Source organism: Pezoporus flaviventris, unplaced genomic scaffold, assembly GCF_033815535.1.
Source record: "Pezoporus flaviventris isolate CSIRO_AGI_PZ_B2104156 unplaced genomic scaffold, CSIRO_AGI_Pfla_v1 ptg000001l, whole genome shotgun sequence".
Taxonomy (NCBI): Eukaryota; Metazoa; Chordata; class Aves; order Psittaciformes; family Psittacidae; genus Pezoporus; species Pezoporus flaviventris.
Window position 1 is genome coordinate 32125419 of NW_026892549.1, and position 25258 is coordinate 32150676.

The 25258-nt window shown below is 38.2% G+C and overlaps 2 protein-coding genes across 5 annotated transcripts in view; one reads left to right on the forward strand and one right to left on the reverse strand.

Annotated features, from left to right (window-relative positions):
* Nucleotides 1–3905: 3905 nt before the first annotated feature.
* RPS24 (ribosomal protein S24) lies at nt 3906–9536 on the reverse strand. 3 transcript variants are annotated; one of them, XM_061450484.1, is made up of 6 exons: nt 9380–9536; nt 8609–8818; nt 8019–8129; nt 7137–7154; nt 4973–5008; nt 3906–4091 (listed from the first exon to the last, which is right to left on the reverse strand). In XM_061450484.1, exons 1-4 carry the CDS (start codon nt 9485–9487, stop codon nt 7149–7151), a joined length of 435 nt encoding a protein of 144 aa, XP_061306468.1. In that variant the 5' UTR covers nt 9488–9536; the 3' UTR covers nt 3906–4091; nt 4973–5008; nt 7137–7148. The 3 variants fall into 3 exon arrangements, with proteins under 3 accessions (XP_061306468.1, XP_061306478.1, XP_061306459.1); XM_061450494.1 differs by lacking the exon at nt 7137–7154; XM_061450475.1 differs by lacking the exons at nt 3906–4091; nt 4973–5008 and having other exon boundaries at nt 6668–7154.
* A 1281-nt stretch (nt 9537–10817) lies between these two features.
* The window catches only part of POLR3A (RNA polymerase III subunit A), a 36653-nt gene continuing 22212 nt past the window's right edge, over nt 10818–25258 (forward strand). For both annotated transcript variants that reach the window (XM_061450564.1, XM_061450569.1), the window contains exons 1-14: nt 10818–10958; nt 11480–11615; nt 12393–12530; nt 13064–13235; nt 14586–14740; nt 15662–15901; nt 16969–17131; nt 17310–17446; nt 17992–18095; nt 18748–18889; nt 19395–19535; nt 20757–20826; nt 21391–21518; nt 22985–23123. In XM_061450564.1, coding sequence (XP_061306548.1) covers nt 10915–10958; nt 11480–11615; nt 12393–12530; nt 13064–13235; nt 14586–14740; nt 15662–15901; nt 16969–17131; nt 17310–17446; nt 17992–18095; nt 18748–18889; nt 19395–19535; nt 20757–20826; nt 21391–21518; nt 22985–23123 — 1909 coding nt within the window. In that variant the 5' untranslated portion in view covers nt 10818–10914. The remainder of the gene's footprint in view (nt 10959–11479; nt 11616–12392; nt 12531–13063; nt 13236–14585; nt 14741–15661; nt 15902–16968; nt 17132–17309; nt 17447–17991; nt 18096–18747; nt 18890–19394; nt 19536–20756; nt 20827–21390; nt 21519–22984; nt 23124–25258) is intronic.

Here is a 25258-nt window from a genome sequence, read left to right on the forward strand (position 1 = left end):
AGAAGTATTTGCCACTGATACTGAAAAGTTCTGCTTATATGAAACTGCCAGCATTCAGAGCAAAAACATAAACTACTTTCATCTGGTCTCTTAGCACCACCAAAATATCCATCTAAAGAAAGGCTGTCTGTATTTATTTTCACTCAAATAGAAGCACATGAGCAGGAAGCATTCACAACTAGAATTTGAAACTTGCTATACAAATCTAGTATCAACAGCTGCTACAGGACAATGTTCTATTTCCTCTGTGTAGGAAACTAACAACATTAAAATCAGTTTTGTACAGGAACTGACCAGAATATTACAGTCAAGTTAATTTCTTTTTACTGCTGCAAATAGATTTGCTAGTGACCCACATACTTTATTCCTAACATGGCTCATTTTCTATGAGCAATGAGAAGCTACACCAATCTTTTATCCTTCTGCCTATGAGTGCAGCAGTCTTTTCATGGTATACTATGCCTCACTTATTTCAAGCCACTGACAGTATTAGCGTAATTTCTTTCCCTAAACAGTTGTTCTTAAGCCTGTTAGAAGCTGCTCCCTAGACAAAACCACCGCATTGCCCAGGTGATGCCAAATTTTAGCATCTTTCATCTGTATCACAGTTGTAATTTTCTATGACACCAAGACACTAATCTCTGCTCCTCCAATCAGACTCTGCTTCCCTGGTAAATCTTTCTTTTCTGTAGTTTATTTTGCCTTATAGACTACAACCACCTTCAGACAGAAGCCACCAATACCTGGCTGTGCCTTATATATTGACCTGAATACAGAGGTGGAACCTCAGGAAGGTGGACTGCTTGATCCAGGTAAGTCAAGCCTTAAGGCTTCTGCACAGCTTTTTAAGTATTTCAAGGGAAAACTATACTAGTCTAGCTACACAAGTTTCAGTCCTTCCTATAGGGGAAAAAAAAAACCCAACCAACCCAACATCTTCCATAGTAATTATAACCTCCATAAAAATCCCATACCATTCAATTTCTAGCTATTAAAAGTAAATAGAAGTCTTTCCATATATATCAATTTGAGATTACTCACTGATTTAGTTTAGAAGTTCCTGCTCCAAAAAGCCTTCACAGTCTAATTTGGGCTCCAAACTTGTCATCAAATAGATAAAATACCTGGGATATTGAAATAAGAGGGCCAGGCCAAAGTCTAAAAGCAGACAACAGTGACAAAAACTATTACCTACAGATGATGGAATGTGCCAAGATCAGCAGGAAATAAAAGGATACCTTCAATACACAGTAGGGGAAAAAAAGTGAAGATTCCTGTTCATCAATGCTTTCCACTTGATTGGTTTAGCTCCCACAGTAAAGAGGATTAACCTAGAGTCTTCACAGTATGACATGTGCATTAAACTTGTGAATTACAGAACACCTGCTACACATTGCTTGTATCTGTAGTGTATGAAGGCAAAATGTTGACAGAACAGAAACTCACACACAGAGCTGTTTATGTCTTCAGACTGTTGAAGCACCAAGATTTCAGATGACAACTACTCAATTGCTTGGCATTTTCCAGGTGGAATTATAGGACAAAATAGACACATAAATATATAATACTGCAGAATAGTGGGGGAAAAAAATCAGTATTAGGTCATCCGATTTGATCAGTTAATTCTAGATCACTTAATGTCATTTTGCCCCCCTCCCTGTTTTTTGTATTTAATGCCTCATACTGCACGACAAGAGTATGGCTTATAGATACGTGGTTATAGCTGAACCCTGCATCAAGGAACAAGTCAATTGTTCTGTGGATTCACTAGGTATTTTTTGCTGTCAATCTTATCACCAAAACAGGGCATCAAATACCAGATCACAGCACCAAGCAGTAAGACAGCCTATTTCATTCCATCTGCTTCAAAAAGTTCCTGTACCTCAAATGGGCCTGTAATGAACAGCATGCAAGACATTACAGAATTGAAGAAAGCAACCTTTATTGCTGCAACTCCAGAACTAAATTCTGTTTGAAGAGGTACATGCTCCCTTATAACAGTAGCTTTTACTATGTAAAGTCGAAACATCAAGACTATGCAAGGCCTATACCTTTATGCAAGCACTTATTTATAAATCCCTTGCTGACTGCTTAAAACTAAGGTAAGGAGGCTTCTGAAAAGAGCAACTAGAATTTGTGCCAGCACTCTAAAGCTTTAAAGTAGCAAACATTTGGAAAACACTAACTGTACAGTCTTCACTGAAACAGATGGTTTCCATTAAATTCAAAAAAAACCCATAAAAATAAAAATATCATTTAAAGCCTCAGATCCTAAACACAACTATTTTTGATGCGTATTTTCAAAGGAGTTGACCTCTTTGGCAGAGGACAATTTGGCTTTCTTTCAGCCTATTTTATGAAAACATGTTATCCAAGTCCTACTTGTATTGCTGTGTTCACATCACCCTCTAGTGATTGTTCAATTACATTTAATAGCATGACTCCTCTCTTTTAATGTTGAAGATTATGTACAGAAAGGATTTACTGAAGGTATTATCTTTAAAGCAGATCCAGTTTCTAACTCTATGCCTTACATGCATTACATTTGTTCCACATCCCTTACTATCTTCTCAGTTTCCAGAAATTTAGTCACCTACTCCGAACACATCTTTAGACTCAAGAGTTCAGTGCACATCCTGTACCTAAGCACACAAATCCCACTTTTAATACCCCTCTAGCAATTAATTCTTCAGAATTTAATATACTTAGAAGCTTTGGGAAGAAGATCCAAGAGGTACCTATCTTCGAAGGTCTGCCAAGTAAAAAAGCCTTTAACATCCACAGGACTTCAGAATCTGTTATTTCAGAAGAAATTACTGCTTTTCACCATCCTAGTCTAACACCACTAGTTCACATATGCTTAAGAAGAAACTGAAGCACCTACCCTTTCACAAGGGCTACTGCTTATTGATTCCAGTTACTAACTTCAGTGAAGGCAGAAACACCACAGCACAAGGTACTGAAAATTTACTGTACAGATAAAAGTGTGATGCTGCTGAATGCAGAATACAGCAACCTCACTAGTCCAAGACTCAGGCTGTAGTCCCCTTCCAAACACTTTAACTTCTCAGGGTTTCTTGGTTTTACCAAAAACACTAGAAATGCCCTGTGTTAAAATATGCTACCTTAGTACAAAGGCAAATACTGTACTTAGATAATAATCAAGTCAGAGCCTTCATCAGTTCAGCTGCTAGAGCCACACAGTCTGTTTCACAGCAACCTCACTAGTCCAAGACTCAGGCTGTAGTCCCCTTCCAAACACTTTAACTTCTCAGGGTTTCTTGGTTTTACCAAAAACACTAGAAATGCCCTGTGTTAAAATATGCTACCTTAGTACAAAGGCAAATACTGTACTTAGATAATAATCAAGTCAGAGCCTTCATCAGTTCAGCTGCTAGAGCCACACAGTCTGTTTCAAGTATAAAACTTCTATTTTGCTTGCTACTCAAAACACCTGCACCAGAATGCCCATACTTCTAGCATAGAGCATGCCTCACGCAGCCACTATTCCAATCTTAATGACTTCTTTAACACTACCAGATGAAAACTAAATGTATATTGCAGTTTGCAGACCAGAGGCAGACCCTAGAGCCTGTCCTCACAACACACGAACAAGGGACGTGACTGACTGACCCCCTCGTTAGCAAAAATCTTCACTGTGGAAGTATGCAGCTCTGAGTGTCTGTCTACATGTTTTGCCCTCCCTTCAGCTCCTTCTACAGGTCTACATAATACAGGTAATGAAACACGCAGAACTTAAAGGACCTTCCAAACCACAGTTTGAACACCAGGTGACTAAAGCATACCTATCTCCATGAACTTACACTGCCTACTTAGAATTAGGTTATACTACTACCTGCAGAAAGCTCTGATTCACTTAAAATTGATACTCAAAACAGGAGTCATTTAATTATGAAAAGATTTTAATATAGTGCCAGCAATGCACCAATCTTGAATTTCTCAACCTTTACAAAATGGTAGCTTCCAAATCAAAATTAAAGGGCAAACCAGCATTATATTGACAGTTTATTTGATGTTAATCCCAGATGAACATATTCTTTCCAGAGCAGTTCTTCATAGAATAATGTAGTCTGTAAAGAGAAAGATATATCAATGCCACATAATTAAAACAATTGTTACAGTCATACCTTTACAAAACCTGGCTCCCAAACAAGTGAACCACACTGTCTTTCTTGAAAGAACACGGGGTTCAAAATTTCACTGTTGTGAAAACAAGTGAGAGCCTGTATTACAGCATTTCTGCAGAAGAGCTCAACAAGCTCAAACTGCTTTGACAACTTCATGTTTGAGACATTATACTCAATCTATCAGCTCCGAGTTTAATTTTATTGAAACTGAGTCATTCAGACCATTTGTAGTAAACCCAGAGTTTTGTCTGTGACAATTACTGCCCTCAACATGTCCAACTCACTTATGATTCTGCAGAAAAGACATAAAAATATAGTCTAAGACTTGTCTACAAGTGTGATTTATTAAATAGGAAATTTACTTGAAGTATCTATGAGAAATTTGTGCTCAAAATAGAAATCATACTACTTCAAACTATTTGAGATAATAAAAACCAGGGTTCACTATCCTTTCCTTAGCATACCTACATCAGTGTTGGAAAAATATAAGCCTTGTTTACAATAAAACTAAATAATCAACAGTTTTAGCAACAATATATCTAAACTGCCCAATTTATTATTTCAGTCTTTATACTAATCAGTTATTTCATGTAAGTGGAAGCCACATAAAGTATCAACTCTGTAGCAAGCACAGTGAGTACTTACTGTACTTATTGCAGTAAGTGATTTGTAAATACTTAAGTCTTCCTTAGTCTTAAACTCTTACACTGGTCTCTGTATCAGCACAAATACCATGGTCTTTGCAGAAATGAATTAGACCTGTGTCATTGTAATGACTACAGACTACTCAATGTCTACCCTTACAAAGCATTTTAAAGTCATACCTGTTGTCCATTTTCCATTTGAAGGATGTTCATTTACTGAAAAAGAAATGACATTAATTAGAGAATAGTTTAATCTAAATCCTACTACTGCAGAAGATGGAGCTTTGAGGCCTTTTATGGACACTAACAATATGATTTTTTCAATTATTACAGTGAAATGTCACAGGAAAACCTCACAGTTTTGACACTGTAGAGAGGCTGAATACTTAGATTTCACACACTCCCTCAAACTCAAGATAGGACCTAGCAATAGTGTTTAGAGCTTAAATAATGCTCAGAATGCAACTGCATGTTCAGTTATACCTACAGGCTACAATGGCTTAAAATGCCTATCTGTCCACACTTCTGTTTGATCAAGCTGGGTTTTTTTAAAAAACATTTCTGACTGGGAGGCTCCCATGTCAAAGACAGTCATAACTACAGTAGTGACATTAAAAGGTAGGGAAGGGTTTGGGTTTTTTGCATTTCAATATTCCAGAGTATATGGGTCACTGCTCTGAATACAAACGCTACATTCACATCTACTTGCTGCAAACTTACGCGAGTGTTCTGCAAACCCTAGAGCTACGTAACATTTTAGGTAACACAAACTACTTTAAAATACTGTTCTTGAAACTACAGGAGAATGGGAATTCTGAAGTAGTAAGTGGAAGGAGACACCAAAGAAAAACTTTAACTTAAAACTTCAAGAAAAACTATTAAAATACAATTCACCATTTCAACAGTTTTCATGTCTATGTGGTAGTTAACTCTTACAAGAACACAGTCTTGCCTGAAGACATCTCATAAACAAGTGCCTACACATTTCCAAGATAAAGAGTTTTCAGACTGTACAGATGGAGTCCAAAACACACTCCTGGACTCCTATTAAAAAATCCTCCACATGGCTATGATAAAGGAGGTCACACCATTTTGTTTAAACACGCATTTTTCAAAGACAAAGCTTTAACATGCAAGTGGATTGCACAAGCTTTTTTCTGGGATACAGCACACAACTTCTCTCAATCACGCTTTCCAGAATGCACATAAATTATCTTTAATGTGAGGACAGAAAGACTATCAAAAATTGCAAACAAGATCTAAGCCATGCATGATTATCAACTAAAAGATCATTTTCAAAGACATTAAAAAAGCCTCTAATCAAAGCACAACTCACTACTGAGACTGCATGCTAGTTTCAGAAGCACCTGATACAGAAGCCGTATCTGCTCTATAATTATTGCAATGCTGATCTTAAATTTCTGAAGTCTTTATATGGTTTAAGATAATTTCGATGAACTGGACTGGCTTCAGTAATTCAAGGACAGTCATTTGACCATTCTGCATTAACGCTCAAGAACAGCTACCTTCAAATGCAAAAGTTCAAAGTGCGGAAGTTCCTCCATACTACCAGTATCAGTGCAAGATTAAAGTACTCCCTTGACATTGACAAGAGGGTGTGTATTAGTGTTACTACTATACTAAGTGCTAATTTCTGCTGTTATACTGTAAGCACTTGCATAACTTTAAAACCATATTAAAGTAGAAAGGAAAAAGTCTCCAAATCTTATGTAGCATAGAAGTTCTCTCATCTAGCAGTTTGCACTGGTTTATTTCCATCCAGTGATGGCAAGAATTTCACTTAGACCTTAAGAATACAATTTCAGAGACTTCCAATTTCACTGTAATTTGTCTTAACTTGGAATACTGCAGGGCAATAGTTAAACAAATTTAATGCTGACAATTGTCTTGTTTCCAGTCATCATCTCAAATGCACTAAACTGTGATGTGAGTTAGTTCTCATAATGATGCACATCTACTTTCACACAAAAGGTCAAGTTACACATGCAACGGCACTGTACTACTTTGAATCAGAACCTGGGGCATTCTAAACCAATGCCTCAAATCAGTAACTTTGAGTTTCCTGGATTTCTCCTCACCGAGAATTCCTTATTTTAATGTTGTTTCACTACTTTCAGAAAGTCTTGTTCACTACAAGCCAAATCTTATTTCTAGGTTGCACAGGATAAAGCTCATATGTGGTTATGTGAACCCTTACAGGACAGAAGCAAGTTTAAAGCAAACATGCACGTATGCAAGGCAGTACAGTGCTTTGATCAAAAGGATGAACACACATTTCACTGATGTACAATTCAGTCACCACATCCATGCTCTTTTTCAGTACCTGCTAGATACTTCATTTCTGATGGAGAATTCCAAGAAAGTAGAGAAAAAGCAAAGGTGAGGATTATGAAAATTCAAGATATCAAGGCATTTAAGCAGCTACAGAAATAAGGATCAAAACACATCACTCTCTCTCCTCATTAAAACACTTTTAAAAACCTACTTAGCTGCACAGCTTACTCAGTATTTTTCAGACAACGAAAGGTGCTAAGAAAATTACTGTCTTTACATTCAGGCTACTTTGGGTGGGCTTTTTGTTTAATGATTGAGGAACTCTGCTTCCCTCCAAGCTACTTGTATCAAGTTCCAGCCACAGCACAGGAAGCTCTCACCAGAAGGTAACTCCACTTAAACCCAGGATAAAGGTGGCATTCTACCTTTTTTTTATCTATATACAGTCCTCACTGCCTACATCACCACATTATTCTTAACAAAATCTTCTCTATAAGTAACACCAGAAATAGCAGTGGTGGAATAAGCACAAGAGTAACTTGCAGTGGAGTAACTTGGTGGAATAAGCATTATGTATCTAGGTAGTCTGAGTAACTAGTGTTAAGATTATCTAATGTGTATATTGTAAGACTAAGTTATGTGATTAGAGCAATACTGTTAGATTTATGAAAGTTTAACTTTAGCTCAAGTGACACATAAAAATCACATAAGAAGCACTGTTTTGTGTTATATCAACTAAGCTTGCAGCAGTGAGGAGCAAAACTAAGCTACTGAGCTGATTAACTATATGACACCACACAGATTACCTTCTGTTATCCAGTAGAACAGGTAAAAGAAATGGAAGAAAAATAATATTAATGTGTTGAAGAATTTCTGATCAACATTTCACAGGCAACACACTCACTCTAGCTTAAAGATATTCTCATCCTACCTTCTTGCCAGCACCAACATTTGCCTTGGCTGTTCCCCTCACTTTCTTCATTCTGTTCTTACGCTCCTTTCGCTGCTTCCTGGAAGTCTTCTTCTTTTCATACAAGCCATGCTATTAAAAAACAGTTAAAAGTTGCATTTAACATTGCTTCACTGATACCAACTGAATTTAAGTTCCACTTCTCGACTCTTCAAATACTTTTCCAATTTAAAATTTCAATTAAATAGTGAGACAAATTCACTACCTTAATGAGCTACTCGACACAGAATAGAAGCACTGAAGTAGCACATGGATCAGCCTCATCTCTCATCCTTCTTCAAGACCCTTAATAGGGGTCAGTTATTTATTACTACTAAACAACACTGGTAACATCAGGTTTGCCTTCCCAATTCCCCTATAGTACACAATAAAGAAAAATTAGCCTTTACTGCAAGCAGAAACTAACCTATGCTACTTTAAGAACTCCTATATAACTCCAAATGCACCAACAGTACTTTCACAAAGCTTCAGCTTTTACATCTGCACATCATGAATGACTAAAAACTTCAAATCCATCCTGACTGTTCTCAAGTTACTGGAAAAGAACCTACCCTGGCAAGCCTGTGCTTTGGTTCATTTTTCTTTGCATAGTCCAGGGAATCATAGATCATGCCAAAGCCGGTTGTCTTGCCACCACCAAAGTGAGTTCTGAAGCCAAAGACGAAAATTACATCAGGGGTTGTCTTGTACATTTTTGCCAGCTTTTCCCTGATTTCTGTTTTGGGGACTGTGGCCTTCCCAGGATGAAGAACATCAATCACCTAAGAAGAAAGGTTTACAAGTTCCATAAAAGGTTACTCTCTAGTACAACAGCCACATGTTACAGCCCCACCACAAGCTTAACACTTAAACTGCTTTACCTTAGGCGTATTATTAGTTTGATACAAAAACATTCTTAAGATTCCTGCTTCACAGGATAACTTAAACTGGAAGAGGCCTTTAAGAACATCTAACCAATCACTGCCAAGTCCACCACTAAACCATGTCATTAAGTGCCATATCTACATGTATCTTAAATACCTCCATGGATGGTTGACACCACCACTTCCCTGGGTAGCCAGTTCCAATTCTTGACAACCCCATCAGTCAAGAAACTTTTCCTAATATCCAGTTTACACCTTCCCTGGCACAACTTCAAATGACAATACAGATCTCTAGATCATCAAGACTTACTCTCACTATATATCACCATATTTAAACCTATAAACTCTAACAAGAATTCTGGAAGTTTTAAGGGCCCCTTATTTACAATGGCTAAAAACCCACCTGCAGCCCAAAATCAACAGACATATAATGAAAGACAAATTTCTGTATTATTTTACCATCTGCTTGCGCTGAAGAAGCCTGTTTGTCATGAACTTCCTGGTTCTGATGGTCACTGTGTCATTCTGCAAAAGACGATAAAGTAAAACAAAGCAACAGTTACACATGCAATCCAAGCTTAGTAAAGAGGTACAGCAACAGCCAGTAGCCTTTCAGAATAGATACTGACAGTAAACTAACAACCAAAGATGGACTGATCCTGGGCTACCAAAAACACCTATACACTGAAAACCTGGCAAACTCACCTCCACTTTCCAGGCCATACAGCAACATACCTCTACCATGCTGAAAATCTGCAGCAGCTTTTAATGAAGCACAGAGATTACAAGCCCAAGCAACACAGCACTATACATAAGTTTCCTTAACCAACCTATGTGGTACTACTTCCTTAATGCAGGAATTTCCTAAAAAAAAACTCTGTAAGTTATTGTTTCAGTAATGCTTTCAAACAATAGGCATAAAATTAAGTCGAGTATGATAGGTACATAAAAATACACAAGTGCTTTTAACACTGAAAGAGAAGCACGTTACCCTCCTGTCAAAGCCTAGGACTGCTCTTACAAGTCAGGAGCATGAACACGCAGCAGACCAATCATGCGTCCCGCCCCACACCCCGCAGCTCGCCACTGTGGACGAGCCCCAGCACACCTCAGCCAGGCCGCAGGAGTGCTGGCTCAAAGAGGTGGATCAAGCCCCCACTGAGTTTTACGCATACTCCCCCAACCCGCTACGGGGAGAGCAGCGTGGCAGTGCCCAGCACCTGGGGAGCCCCTTGGGGACAGGATGGCAGCAGTACAGGGCGGATTCCCCCAGATCCCCGTCAGATACTCACCATCTTGACAGCAGCCGCTCCGCCAGCGAGCAAGAAAAAGGGCGGACTTAGTCACGGCCAATCATAACGCAGTGAGGGGTCCTTCGACTTGGGGCGGAGTTTTGTATGGGGATGTCTGTCTCAAAGCCAGACCCAGAAGAAAATGGTGATGGTGGTGGGTGTGATTCTGACGGGTACTGAGGTGTCAGGCGGTTGTCTCTAGGCTGGTTCCACACTGTCTAGCGAGGCGAGCTTCCCCGCTGCGTGCTGCTGAGGGCTTGGTTTTGCTGTCTTCTCCCGCCTGCTGTTAGCTGAAGCCAGGGACAGGACTGCGATAGAGGAAACCCACTGTAGAGCTCTGAAGTGAACCAAGCGGCAGCAGCAGCGCTGGGGGAGTGGTGGTGGCCGGACTGTATCAGTACCATGGTGCGCAGCGAAGTGCTCGCCGGCTCTGCTGTAGGTCAGTGTGTGAGCCAGCCTTGAGGGACGGCCTGGCGCAGGCGGCGCTGCTGGCAGCGGGGAGGCTCTGCCTGCCTCCCTCAGGGAAGGAACCGGGCGGACCCTAGTCTTGTCCCAGCAGGCGGCGCTGCAGGTAGAGACAGCTCTGGCCCCCTGACGCTCTGTGCTGGCGGGCGGGCGGGCCCCCTTTGCGCCGCCGCGTGTCGCCCCGCCGGAGGGTGAGAGTCCGTGTTCGCGGCCGCGCAGCTCCTGTGCATCGCCACCATGGTGAAGGAGCAGTTCCGGGAGACCGATGTGGCCAAGAAGATGTGAGTGGGGTTGTTCGTGGGGCATTCTGCGCGGTAGGAGGCTTGTGGGCGGCGGCCGCTCCGCTGCCGGCTGGCAACACAGGGGACTGTACAGCTCCAGGGGAGCGGGTGTTGTCGTGGGTTGACCCGGGCGGCTGTGATGCTGAACCCCAGCCGCTCCAGAAAGTCCTGGAAAGAAGTTTAGTGTGCCGGGGAGCGGAGCCTGAGTGGTGTTATGGCTTGTGGTGTTACAAGCACTGCTTGTTGGGCTTGGTTCGAGCTGCTGGCCAGGGTCGGAGGGAAGGGGTGAAGTGGGCAGAGGATGCACGGGCACAACCGTAGGGCTGCCCAAAATATCCCAGATAAGAACCGCGAACTGGCTGCAAACAGCACCATTTTTAAAGTAATTGCGGAAGAACCTGCTTCGGCAATATTGTGAATCAGCCACCTTTGCGTTGCTTTTAAATATATATGTGTATGTATGTCCGCAGTTAAAAGTGTATCTGCATATATATGTGCACTTGTGAAATTTCCCGTTCTAGAAGCCACATCTGTTTTGGCATGAAATCTCCAGAAGAGATGCGTCAGCAAGCTCACATACAAGTGGTTAGCAAAAACCTGTATAGTCAGGACAACCACCACTCTCCACTGCAGTATGGAGTACTTGACCATCGCATGGTGAGAAATGTTTTGAGTTTTCTTCATACTCTCTTTGTAGAATTATTTTAAATTATTATAAATAAATTGGGATGGCTGAAATTTACTGCTCATCCAGCATAGGTGTAAATGTGTTTTTGCTTCATTTGCACAGTGTTAGTTGCAGTGGCAGCTGCTTTCTTCATGCTTTTGGAGAGTTCAGGAAAGCATCCTTTTGATGCAGGTGATAAGTTCTTCCTGTCAGGTTATTGGGAGGGTCAGGGACATCCATCTACAAAATGCCATAGTATAGACTAGTGGGCTGTAGATCGGTTGCAAGAGCTGTACAACTTCTCTGACATCAGTAAGGGCTGTGTGTGGAAGACATCCTTGCATTGGAATGAGTGTAATGCTACTGTCAAGGGGTAATGGGTTCAAACTTAAACAGGGGAAGTTTAGATTAGATATAAGGAAGAAATTCTTTACTGTGAGGGTGGTGAGGCACTGAAATGCGTTGCCCGAAAAAGTGGTGAATGCTTCATCCCTGGCAGTGTTCAAGGCAAGGTTGAATGGAGCCTTGGGGTGACATGGTTTTAGTGTGGTGTCCCTGCCCATGGCAGGGGGGTTGGAACTACATGATCGTAAGGTCCTTTCTAGCCCTAACTATTCTATGATTCTGGTGCTAGGGAAAAAGGAGTGAGTCTGCTGTGAGGACATTTGACTAGCTTAAAAACTCTTGTATTTTTTATGTGTTCAGTTGGTTACCGCTAATGTGTTTTGGTTTTGTTTTTCTGTGTGTGCATTCCTCTTCTCACAAAGGGAACCAGTGAAAAAGACCGTCCCTGTGAAACCTGTGGAAAAAATCTAGCTGATTGTTTAGGTCATTATGGATACATTGACTTGGAGCTGCCATGTTTTCATGTTGGATACTTCAAAGCTGTGATAGGGATCTTACAGGTAAGCGTGAATTATAATTTGTTGTCAGTTTCTAGCCTAGAAAAAGGAAATTATCAGGAAAGATGGTGCTTCAAAGGGAAATCGAGGAGACCAAATTAAAGTTGTATTATAAACTTTGTATTTACATACCTTGTATTTTATAAAATAGATGTTTTAAAATACCAGAGTTAGTGAAGTAACTACCTCCATTTTTTTAATGCAATCTCAGACTGGTTAATCTGTTCTTTTTCGTTAGGACTTTGAATTCAATGTATGCAGTATAACTTGCCTTTTAGGACATTCCAGTCAAGCAAAGCTGTTTTCTTTATATGGATTTTTAAGATCATGCAGAAGTTAAATAAGGATTTGTCTCATAGACTGTATTTTTCTTTTTCCCATGTACTTTTCTGTGTGTTAAAGTATATGAATTGGTCTTTCATCCATACAATATTATTTCACTTTAAAAAGCTGCACTCTTCTGAAGAACTTAAGTTACAGTAGAAGAGGTGAATGTGTCTGTTAAACAACTGTGTTTGTGTGTGTTTACATTTAAGATGATTTGCAAAACCTGTTGCCGTATCATGCTGTCAGTGGAAGAAAAGAAACAGTTTTTGGATTACCTCAAGCGACCCGGCCTTACATATCTTCAGAAGAGAGGACTAAAAAAGAAAGTGTCTGAAAAGTGCCGGAAGAAGAACACTTGTCCTTACTGTGGTGCCTTTAATGGTGAGTGCTGACATTAGCGGTTAGTGAAGTTGTCTACTTTGACAGTCTTTACCTTGGCAGCATCAAAATTATGTGCTTAATAGATGTGCTTGAATGTGCTTATTCATTCCACAGCTCATGGATATTTTCTCTGGCCTTCATTAAGAAACAGGTAAGGGCATTCTTAATGCCAGGTTATGTTTGTTTGCATCTAATTTATGTGGCTATAGACATTGTCCTATTTACTTGTTTTGTTTCATGGTAGTAGCCAGTATTTGAAATCTGAATAATGGCAAAAATACCCATTTTACATGTTTTTAAACATCTTGGGAGCTATTGTCAGTGATCAGTGCCTTAACATAGAAGTATTCATAGACTTTCTAATTTTGAGTGAACTTAATTTTTCATCATTGTATAAAGTTACCTTTCATAACATTAGCTGTGCTTGTCATCCTCTAGGAAGGTATGTTCTGCAGTTTGGCATTTTTTGATCTGTGATAATCTTGGATTATGCTGGAATTTGTTCTTCAGGGCAGAGTAACTTAATAAAAAAATCACCTTTGTTTTTCCAAATATTTTAATTTTGTTCACTCGTGTACACTGATCAAGTTATTCTGCTGTTAAAGGACTTACAGTGTTGCAGTTTCATAGTAGATAGTTAATTAATAATTTAAAACTTTGGGTTTAACTCATGAAAATTTGGTGTTGTTTGTGATGATCAACAGCCTGAATAGAGAACAAGCTGCTTCGTTCTAAGTGCAACTGCTACATGTAGGAGACACAAACAATAGGCATTTACAAAATTATGTGGTAGGTTAACATACTGCAGTAAAAATAGAGGTTGGAAAGCACTTGTACTAGTCTGTGATAGTTCTATGAATAAAGTCACCTGCATGACATGAAAGTATTTCTCAGATTTTTCTGACAATTCACTTTCAAAATTACTTCAGAAGGCAGTGGGATGATGTAAAATGGCACATCTTAGTCTTGGGTTTAGTGTGGGAACTCCTACTTTAAAAAAAACAACCTGCTGTAATTGAGATAAAGCTGAATTAGTGTAGGCAAAACTACCTGTATTCGGCTTCAGAAGCCACATTACAATCTAGGCACACCAAGCCAGTTATGCAAGGAAACATGACCTGATTGTCCTCTTCTTTTCTGAATTTCGGAAACTGGTTAATATAGCTGATGAAGTTTTATTTTGTTCTGTTTGTTGAAGGTTTAACTAGTTTTGGAACTGTAGCTTATTTGTTTTAAGTTCTGGGGGTTTCATTTTTGTTTGTTTTTTTTTTGTTTTGCTTTGAGTTGTTAAAAAAATCTAAACAACCTACCAAGCAAACAACAAAACAACCCATTTTTATTTGCTTTCAGGAACTGTGAAGAAGTGTGGTTTGTTGAAAATAATACATGAAAAGTACAAAACCAATAAGAAAGTTGTAGATCCAGTCCTATCTACTTTTCTACAGTCCTTTGAAACTGCCATAGAACATAACAAAGAAGTAGAACCCTTATTGGGAAGAGCTCAGGTGAATTTTATTATGACCTAATTTATCTGATGGTTTTTGTGTGTGAAATAAAACTCCTCAGAGGTTTTCCATGTAGCATCTTAAGCTTGTGGTGCTCCAGGATTTTCATATACCGAAAGACACTTGAAGAATATTTGCATTTATTGCAGTAATGTTATATCTTGCTAAAATGAAAATTTCAGTTTTAGCATGAAACGATACATATCTTTATGGCATAAACAAAGGGGTGCTCATGTGTTACGCTTCAGAACTAGGTAAGCATGTACATATAGGTTTACTGTCACTTCAAGATGGTTATAATACATGTTACGTTTGTGTTTTTTTTCCTTCAGAAGTACTTGATGTTGAAAAGGAGAGGCAAGATTTAATTATCTAACCTTTTTGTCTCATTTAACTTTGCAATGTGTAGTTTATTTCCTTCTGCTCTTTTCAGGCTGGGAAAATCTCAGGATATGTATTTAACAGAAAAAGTAGTGAATATCTGTAATTTCTTATATAGCAGTAGCAGCTGTACTAATCGAGAAACTAAGTTTTGAAAAATAGTCTAGAAAGTACTGTAATGAGTGTGAGTTTGGACAAATAAAATTATTACAATATACTGTAAGTTTGTTGTAAGAAGTTTTGAGATGCTTTGTCAAATAAGTATGAAATACTCTCTTTAGAGATAGTAGCATGATGAGAAGTAAACACTGATGTATAAGCAAAAGAAGGAAGGAAACAGTAAAGCAAGCTGTTATCTGAGACACTAAAAGTACTGATTTGGAATAAATAGACCAAAACTGTGTTTTGTTTGCATGAATAGTTTTACTGATTTGTCTTAAGATATTTTATTTCTGGGCAAACAGTAAATGAGAGGAGGAGGGAAGCACTGGAACTGTTACGTGATGGCTTGTTCTCCCCTTTCTCCAATTGATTTTACAGGAAAACTTGAACCCTTTAGTAGTGTTGAACCTCTTTAAAAGAATCCCAACAGAAGACATCCCTCTGCTTCTAATGAACCCAGAAGCTGGTAAACCTTCAGATTTGATCCTCACAAGACTCCTAGTGCCTCCACTGTGTATCAGACCCTCTGTTGTGAGTGACTTGAAGTCTGGCACCAATGAAGATGACTTGACAATGAAACTGACAGAGATAATTTTTCTCAATGATGTAATAAAAAAGGTGAGCCATTCTTCAAGCTCTCAGAGACTGTTGCCTTAGAACTGAATATAGCAAGAGGTTTTACTTCTCTTACTGCTTACAATCAAGCAGGTGGACTGTTGCCTTAGAATTGAATATAGCAAGAGGTTTTACTTCTCTTACTGCTTACAATCAAGCAAGTGGTCTGTACTCTACTATGTCATTTGGTATTTTGCTGAAGGAAGCTACCTTCAAATGGAGCTGGCTGACTGGCTAGAGATCTGTTGGTGGATTATGGGAAATGTTCTTTTGTATGAGTTCTGATCTGTAAACTTATCTCTTGGTTTGTTTCTTCTTTGGTTGGTTGGCTTGGGGGGGGATGGGGTTCCTTTGGTGGGTTTTGTTTGTTTATTTGTTTGTTTTCTTTTTTCTCTATTACTATCTCTTTTCTTTTTTCCCTTCCATGACAATGGCACTTAGGTCACTTATATGAAGACGTTATACCTATTTGCTTTTGTTTGGGGTTTTGTTTTTTTTTTTCATGTAGACCTTCCTCCTCTTTTACTGATCTGTAAATTCTTTTTCTTTCTTTATTTCACCATCTGTTCCTAAGAAATCAGGTTTCCGTTAGCATGGTTATCAAATTGAGACTAGAAGTAAATTTGACAATTTATCACTTGTTCAGAAGAGCACTTCTGCCAGACTCTTTTTAGGCTTTTCAAAAACTGGTCTTTTGTCAGGCAAACAAAATCAAGAGAGTACCAAGTCTTCCATGACTGAAAAATCTGCTAGCGATTTTCCTGGCTGTGAAGTTATATTAGCTTAACTTCAGTGGTTTGGGAAAAATACAATTTAAACAAACATGCAGTTTTGTGAGCATTTGTCTCAAGTCCATGCTAGTCAAAAGAATTTTTTTTGTTGGGTTCTCTTGTGAATGGCCTTATGCTGTAGCATATGCATTGTGTTACCAAGTTCTTGCCTTGTTCATTCCAATGTATGAAGGTTTCTTTAATGTTATTTTCAAAATAAGAGTTGTATCAGAAAAATTCTTTGCTAGTTTAATATGTGTTGTAATGTTTGCTTTCTAACTGTATGACTACTTTGTTTAGCATAGGATATCAGGAGCCAAAACACAGATGATTATGGAAGACTGGGATTTTCTTCAACTACAGTGTGCCCTGTACATTAATAGTGAGCTCTCAGGAATTCCTCTTAACATGGCACCTAAAAAATGGACCAGAGGTTTTGTTCAGAGACTTAAGGGAAAGCAAGGTGTGTCCAGAAAGTTGTTTTTAATGTAATAAAGCCACATATAGGCAAAGCGTCTCTCCACTACTACTGTATTGCGCTTAAGTGATGTACCTTGAAAGATATTTTAATGTGCTATCTTAACAGATAACATTTTGAAACCAATTTTTAACCAAGATTTTTCACTTGCTTATTTTGTTAGGTCGGTTTAGAGGCAATCTGTCTGGAAAGCGAGTGGATTTCTCTGGCAGAACAGTCATTTCACCTGATCCTAACTTAAGAATAGATGAAGTAGCCGTGCCTATTCATGTTGCTAAAATACTAACCTTTCCTGAAAAGGTAAGTAGTATAGAACCAAAACTTTTTCTATGCCCCCTTTTTTTAATTTTAGCCAGACTTCAGTGCTGGCCTGCTTTATAGCCTTGCTATGAAAAGGAATTAATGTAATGGGAATGAATGTTTTGCTTTATGTTCAGAATGTCACTCAGTGACACTTAGCCGGTTCAGCAGCTGCTGCTAAATGAATATATGTGGGTGCTGTGAAGGCATATAGTGTAATGTAAAGAAAAGAATTTTGCTTGTTGCTTTTTGAACTTACACATAGCTTCCCTGTTTGTTGATGTACCTGTCTGAGGAGTAGTTGGATATATTTATTTTGGAACTTACTTCCAAGATTTTTAATATAATTTCACACTGATGTTCAACTCTATGATTGGCTTAAATTTTCTTCCTGTATTCCCTCCTGCTTGTTCCCTTCAGCAGCTGGAGGCTGTGAGGGGAATTGTCAGTTGAGCCTAAAATTTGGAAATGCAAAAGCCACCAGCAAAAACAGGAGGTCCTGAGCCATGTTTCATTTGTTTCTGATTAAAATCTTTATGCAACAGGTGAACAAAGCAAATATTAATTTTATGAGGAAACTTGTCTGTAATGGTCCTGATGTTCATCCCGGAGCCAACTTTATACAGCAAAGGCACACACAGATGAAAAGGTATCATGTTTATCTGCAATGATTTGCTTTTTATTTCTCCTCATCAACTTGTTCTTACTGCTGTGTGAAAGTTATGTCTGCAAGGATTAAAATTTATGTTTAGAATCTTTGATAAAGAATAGGAACAAAAAAAATTACATCTGGTTTAGTATACTGTTTATTTTTAGGTAATATTTGGACTTAAGTGTACATAGTATTGATAATGAACTGCAATTAGATCGTTTGGTTTTTTTTTTTATGACGGAGGGTGTAGTATAGACATAAAAGAAAATGGGTAGTTAGGGGCACATTATACTATGTGTATTCATAGGGGAGCTAATCTGTAGTCAGTTAGTGTATGATTTAAATTTCCTATACTCCCTGATACAATTGAAGTAAGTTCTTTGGTTGTATAAATAGACTTTTTCCTTACTTGTACTTATAACTGTAGCTTTGTTAACTAATGTCATAAATACGTTCATTATTTAAAATAGCAGCAGGGCTGATGTTTAATGATGCAATCCACACCAGTTTTGTCTTCTAGTTATTGCAATATAAATGCTCCAATATCTAATGAAAGCTCTTGCACTACAAGCATAGAATTTCTTTTCAGTTGTCTTTGTCTTTCTAACATTATTTCTTCCAACTCCATTATTATGTGTTACTACATAAGATTTTTGAAATATGGAAATCGAGGAAAGATGGCCCAGGAACTGAAGTTCGGTGATATCGTGGAGCGACATCTTATAGATGGTGACATAGTTCTGTTCAACCGGCAGCCTTCTCTTCATAAGCTGAGCATCATGGCTCACATTGTAAGTGCACACACATACAGGTAGTTCTTCCCTGAATGTGAGGTGGATTCCATTTGCTATTGTTTCTCTTAAATGCATGAAAGTAAACAGCATTTTCTGCAACATTTTGTGGCAATGAGCATGAGTATGGTGCTATTGTGCTTTTGCCTGAGAATTGATGCTTAACTGGGTGGTGTGTCTGGGCAGTTCTGTTTATAAGCTGTTTGTGTGTGTTCTTGCATAAACATTTCATTTTTGTATAGTTGATGTGATGTCCAGAAAGCGTGTTTTGTTCTACGCTTTGTATAAATTCTTCATGTTCAAAGTTATTGGCTACATTTGTATAACGGAACCTGAGTACCATTTCTGTCAGTTCTTGGTTGAGTTAAAATCTATAATAGGAAATTTTGAGTCATGTCTGTAACAAAAAGAAAGGATAAAGCCTACAAGGAAGCACTTGGGTATGGCTTTTTGTCTTTTAGCACGCTTGGCTGCTTGTGCATCACATTTTTTGGTCTTTTTTCAGGCTAGGGTAAAACCTCACAGGACATTCAGATTTAATGAATGCGTCTGTACACCATATAATGCAGACTTTGATGGAGATGAGATGAACCTTCATCTTCCTCAGACAGAAGAAGCAAAAGCAGAAGCACTTGTTTTAATGGGGGTAAGGTAGATAATGTTGGGGTTGAGATTTTGCTAGTGACAGATGGGCTGAGCCCTATATTTCTGAACTTGCATGTGAAATATGAAACATTATCAAGATAACTGGGTATGGCTTGTGTGGCTGTGAAGCTGCTTAAAAGCTTTGCAAAGGGGAATTTGTACTAAATTAGGACTGTTACATAAAGTCAGTCTAATAGACATAGCATCTGTGGAAAAAACAGCAGTTTTAAATAAGTAATGTCACTAGTATGTTTGTGCTTGTCTGTCCTTAGTGATTGCTACCACATGGCTTTGTTACCAAACAGATACATACTCTGCTTTCTGGTCTGACAGCCCAGCAATTGCAGGTGGTCAGACCAACTGGAAATGAGGCAGCAATAGCGTGCTTGTACCAGAAAAAAACAGTTTGCCAGAGAAAGTAGGAATCGGTAGATTTTTAAAGCAGGGGAAAATGGGAGAAGGGAGGGTAAATAAAGAGGGATCTGTACTATGAAAGTAAGGCTGGTAGCATCAATATGAGGATTTTCCAGTACATTGCTCCTTTAGGGAGACTGAATGCCACTGCTACTTCATACGTACCAGCACAGCTATTGGCAGCAGCATGTATTGGCTTGCTGACCTGATTTGCAAGCTTAAAAAGAATCCATCCCCACTCCACCCCCTACCCCCAACTGTGTGATTTGGGTTTGTGCAAGCCTGTGAACAGTTCAGGAAATCTGTGCTGCGTAGGTGAGGTTGATTAATTGGAGCAGTATGAGAAAAATGTAAGAAAATGGGGCTGGTAGAAGAAGCTAGCTTAATTATTTTGCATCAGTAGGGACCACACAACATGCAATATTTCAGTGGCTCCCATGAGTGAGTGTAACCTCTTTTGTTGCTTCTCAGGTTCTCAGAGCTAGCTTCTTTTCCTTTCACTGTCATGTTTGAGAGGTAACTTCCCAAACACGTGAAGTTGATTGCAACTTCTGCTTTGGAAGTAGAACATGTAATATCCAGTAACTATTCTGAAATTACTCCTTAACTGTCAATACATTTTTATGGACTGTAGTGAACTGAAACTTCTAGTTTACTTTTCCTGTCTTTTTGAAGACAGCTCTACTTTGATTTCAAATAAGCTAGGACTGTTCTTGCTAAAATATCTATCTTAAATGGTAAGCTTCCTGCTGAAATGGAATATCAGTGTCTTCAAATGTGTATTTTGTTTGTTTCCTGTATAACATAGACTAAAGCAAACTTGGTAACACCCAGAAATGGAGAACCTCTTATCGCTGCTATTCAAGATTTCCTCACAGGTGTGTATATAAGTTTATTTTAGAACTGTGTGATTTAAAAGTTGTTCCTTCAAAATTGCTTCCCTCTTTTCCAGAATTTTTCTACATTAATTAAAAAGCTTTATTCACAAGTCAAAATGACATTATGAAAGTAAGGCCGTTGTTAGTCTAAAATATGATGTCCTTAGAATCTCTCCTGATACTGTTTACCGTAGTAGCTGCAATTATTATTACCTTTGTGTATGTTTTACAATGTTTCTGTGGCAGAAAATGGATGCTTGGGAATACAAGGAAGAAAGTGTACAGAAATTAATGCCAAAGCCTTATTTTTAACTATGGGATAGAGTCTGAGAGAGACAATAGGTTGTAGAAATGCACTTGTTTCAGGTTTTAGAAATTTGTGTGGACCAATAAGAAAAAAAAGGCAACTCTGGTAAGGATTTGCAACTGAAGCTGTCTAAACTATTATCTTTTTGCATAATAAGTAGGTAACTAGTGTTAGAATTAAATTGATCCTGAATATGCAATAGCTTTGAAATTTAGTCTTATTTTAGTCTGTCACATTAATAATTTTTTACATTCTAGGTGCCTATCTTCTTACATTAAAAGATACCTTTTTTGATCGAGCCAAAGCCTGCCAAATTATTGCTTCTATTCTGGTTGGCAAGGATGAAAAGATTAAAGTTCGTCTTCCACCTCCAGCAATTCTGAAGGTGTGTCAAACTATATTTTCTTATGTTAGTAAGACCTTCTCTCTTGTGTGCTCTTGACCCATGGTGATGTTCTGAGCAGAGACAGTTCTTGTGTTCTCTGACATTAGTTTTGTGTGAGATCTTTGTAAAGTGCAAGGATCAGAATTCAGGGTGAAATCTATGCGGAAGGCTTTTGATGGTTCATGTTGCTGAACAAAGCCAAACCTGCATGGGTGTAGTCCAGGTGCACAGTTCCTTCAGGGTTCAAACATAGCCTTGCCACTATCTAGGTGCAGTGACTTAGACCACTTAGCTTTTAGCAGTCAGAAGAAGATACATTGTTCTTAGTAACTTCACTGTTACTGGCTGCTCAAAATAATGGGGGTTTGTGCAGATTCATACTGGAGAAACTACCTTCTACCTTGGGTGCCTGTAATGTCCTGACATACTCAACAGTACCAGGCTTCAATGTCCCAGATTTTGGAGATATTAAACCTGTGAAATAATATGCTTTAGTTGTTAATCTGGCAATGTGTTAAAGAGGATGAGTGTTATGTGATGTGATTTTTTTTATTTTTTTTTTTTTTTATTTTTATTTTCTGTTTGGTTTTGGGGTTTTTTTGTTTGCTTGTTTGTTACATCATGTAGACAAAATATGTATTTTGAATGGCAGAATATTTGTGTATTTGTCACAAACTTTGAAGAGAGCTGTAGTATCACTTAATCAATTAGGGTCTGTTAAACATTAATTCACATATATTTTAGGGTGTCTGGATTTGATTTATTTTGTATTTGAGGCAAACAGTATTGTTTGGAAAGAGTTTGGGACATTTTTAAATGTATTAAATACTTCATACTGGTATATGCATTTTTATATGTTTTATTTAATTTCAAAATAACAAGTATAATAGGGAAATTCAGAAAGTCAAATTGAAATACTAGGGAATAATATTAATTTAAAACAAGGTCAAAGCATTTATGGGCGGTATCTAATGTGAATTTTATAAGCTGATATGAAATTTTGCTAATAGCCAAGAGCAGTGATTCTTTGCTGCTGTCACTGCAAATGAATAATTCTAGCACAAGCTGTGACAGTTACTTACATTTAAATACAGTTGAGGGGAGTACATAATTATATGAATTTAATCTCCTCAAAAAATCAAACCAAAGGCACTCTTTTCTTTTTTTTTTTTTTAATTTCTAATCAGGGAAGCATGGCAGTAAGAGGGAGCAATAGACCATGTTTCTCTAAGTATATGCACATACCCTTATGTAAAGGATAACCACACAGCAGTCAGTGGTTTTCTGTGTATAGAAGTGCATAATATTTTCCTATTCCAAGGAATGTTACTATGCACTTCTACAAGTATACTTCAGTACAGAAAGTTTCTGTTATAGAAAACAATTTTACAATTCTTGCTTGCTGTTTTACTGTAGTTGCAGTATAACCACTGTAATCCTAATTCTTGTCTTTTTGTTTTTCTAAGCCTGTAACACTCTGGACAGGAAAACAGGTGTTCAGCCTCATTCTCAAGCCCAGTGATGATTGTCCTGTAAAAGCCAACCTACGAACCAAGGGCAAACAGTATTGTGGCAGAGGGGAAGACCTGTGTTACAACGATTCTTGTGAGTGACATTTCTAAAGCTGTGTTTTGGAAGTCTTCAGAGAAATGTAGCTATTGTTTTGTTGAGTTTGTTCCCGTTGAGCTCAATGTAGAAATTAAAGCACTGCTTCACATAAGTATTCTTGAAATGAGAAATTAAATTATGCAGGGTTTTTTTCTCAGAAGTTGAAGTCATGATGCACGCTAAAGACATGTCTTGGGTGTGTTCTTGTAATAAAATCTCTTTTGAGTGATGCTAGGCTTGTCATGATATGTAGTATTTCAAGGTGGGAGAGAGATCAAAGCTTATAAAGTGGCTGCGCAGAGGACAAATGAAAAAATTTAATAACTTAAAGGGGGTAGTATTACTGTTAGTTTCAAGTCAAACACTGAAAAGAGTTATAGGTTATACAGATTATATATGGAAGATGGTAATACCTAAAATATCAAACCACCTGTATCCTTCCAGTTAGGGAAGTCAGAGTGGCAGATGGAATGCAAAGCGTCAGGTTTGAAGAGGCTATAGGAGATGAGCAAGGCTTTGCTTGTTGTTGGTTTAACATCCATGTGGTAACAGCTCGAAAAGAACTTCAGCAGGCAGGGTCAGCTTGGTTCCTTGTTGCTCAGAGGTGAGAGTTAGGGAGGAGCCATTGATATATAGTAATTTTGTCATGCAATGTTGATGTCATAAAGAATTTAACAAATAGGACTCAAATCCACTGTGCCAGTGGAAACTGTGCCATTTCTTTAGATTATAGCACAGCTCTGTGATTGTGAATTTAGTTATAAACATGGGGGCACAAGTAATGTGGAGTGAAAGGCAGCAAAGCAATCCTGTTCACGCTTGTGTGAACATACGCCATCTTCTTTAGTCTTTTCATCTTAGCAAGTATGGGAAGAATTTCTACATTTTGAGTTTGATGTGGAAAACTTCTGGATTTCATTGATGGCTCTGTTCTGTTCTGAAAAGCACCTGTAATTTCTGAAGCAACACTTACTCTCTTCAGAAAGTTCTCTGTGAATTCTCCAAAGTTTTAAGAAGTCCCGGTGTTCCATTTTGATTGTATTTAATAAGTGGAAGAACAATGACTTCTGGTTCAAGATGATGATTACTTAAATTCACATTGAAAATACTGAGCATAGAGTACACTGTGCAGACATCTACAGCGTTCTGCACAAAATTACTTAAATTGGATCCATCTACATATGCCAGTTCTTCAAAAGGTGCATAATGAAGTTCAGGATGAGCATATATTGTACTACTCTCATAGGAAAAATATGTATGAAGTTCAAGTCTAGAAGACATTTTTTAATTAGTTAAAGGCTAAAGCTTATAAGGAAGATTCAGTGCCTGAAATGGAAGGCTACTGATGAATCAAAAGGGAGTCATCTAAAAGAGGCAGTGAGTACAGGCCCACAGGCAAGGTGGATGTCTTTATTATAGGCCTGTTATTCAAGAAACATTTGAGTCCAGCATGTCTTCTAAATTCGCACTGTGCCTCCAGAGGTGATAGAGTTGAACTAAATGTCAGAATTTCTGAATAAGAGAACTGTAACTTCACTTCTGAAATTTTGTTGCGCTACTTCATTTATATATAAATAATCATAGAATCATAGAATCTTTAGGGTTGGAAGGGACCTTAAGATCATCTAGTTCCAACCCCCCTGCCATGGGCAGGGACACCTTACGCTAAATCATATCACCCAAGGCCTCTGGTTTACTTATAAATAAGTAACATCGGTTTATTATGTATGGTTGAGGACACCATTTCTGGACAGATAAGACTGATTGAAGACTTTATTCTGATTAATGAAGCCAAGGTTTGTTTGTTTTTCTTTGTTTGGGGGGGGGTGGGTTTTGTTTTTTTGTTGTTTTTTATTTCTTTTTACAAGAAGGATTATTCACAATGTTTCTTACAAGTCTTAAATTGGATACAGTTGCTTTTCTAAGGAGGCAGGGAAAAAAATTTTGAGTTCATAAGGTCAGGTTATAGGCTGTTCCCCTTACAAATTTACTCATGCGTTTCTACAGATACATTAAATGTGTGTTCTTCTAATGGAAAGAGCTTTTATTTAAAAACCTGCTTCATACGAAATTACTAGAGCTTAGGTAATGTTTCAGAAAACCAATGAATTTTTGTTGCCTTTTATTTCTAG

Coding starts and splice junctions, on each gene's coding strand:
- RPS24 (XM_061450484.1), bottom strand. CDS start 9,487: ATGTGTAACTGTTGCTTTGTTTTACTTTATCGTCTTTTGCAGAATGAC. Junction 8,819..9,379: donor TTCTTCAGCGCAAGCAGATG/GTAAAATAATAC, acceptor CTTTCTTCTTAG/GTGATTGATGTTCTTCATCC. Junction 8,130..8,608: donor CAAAGCACAGGCTTGCCAGG/GTAGGTTCTTTT, acceptor GTTTTTTAATAG/CATGGCTTGTATGAAAAGAA.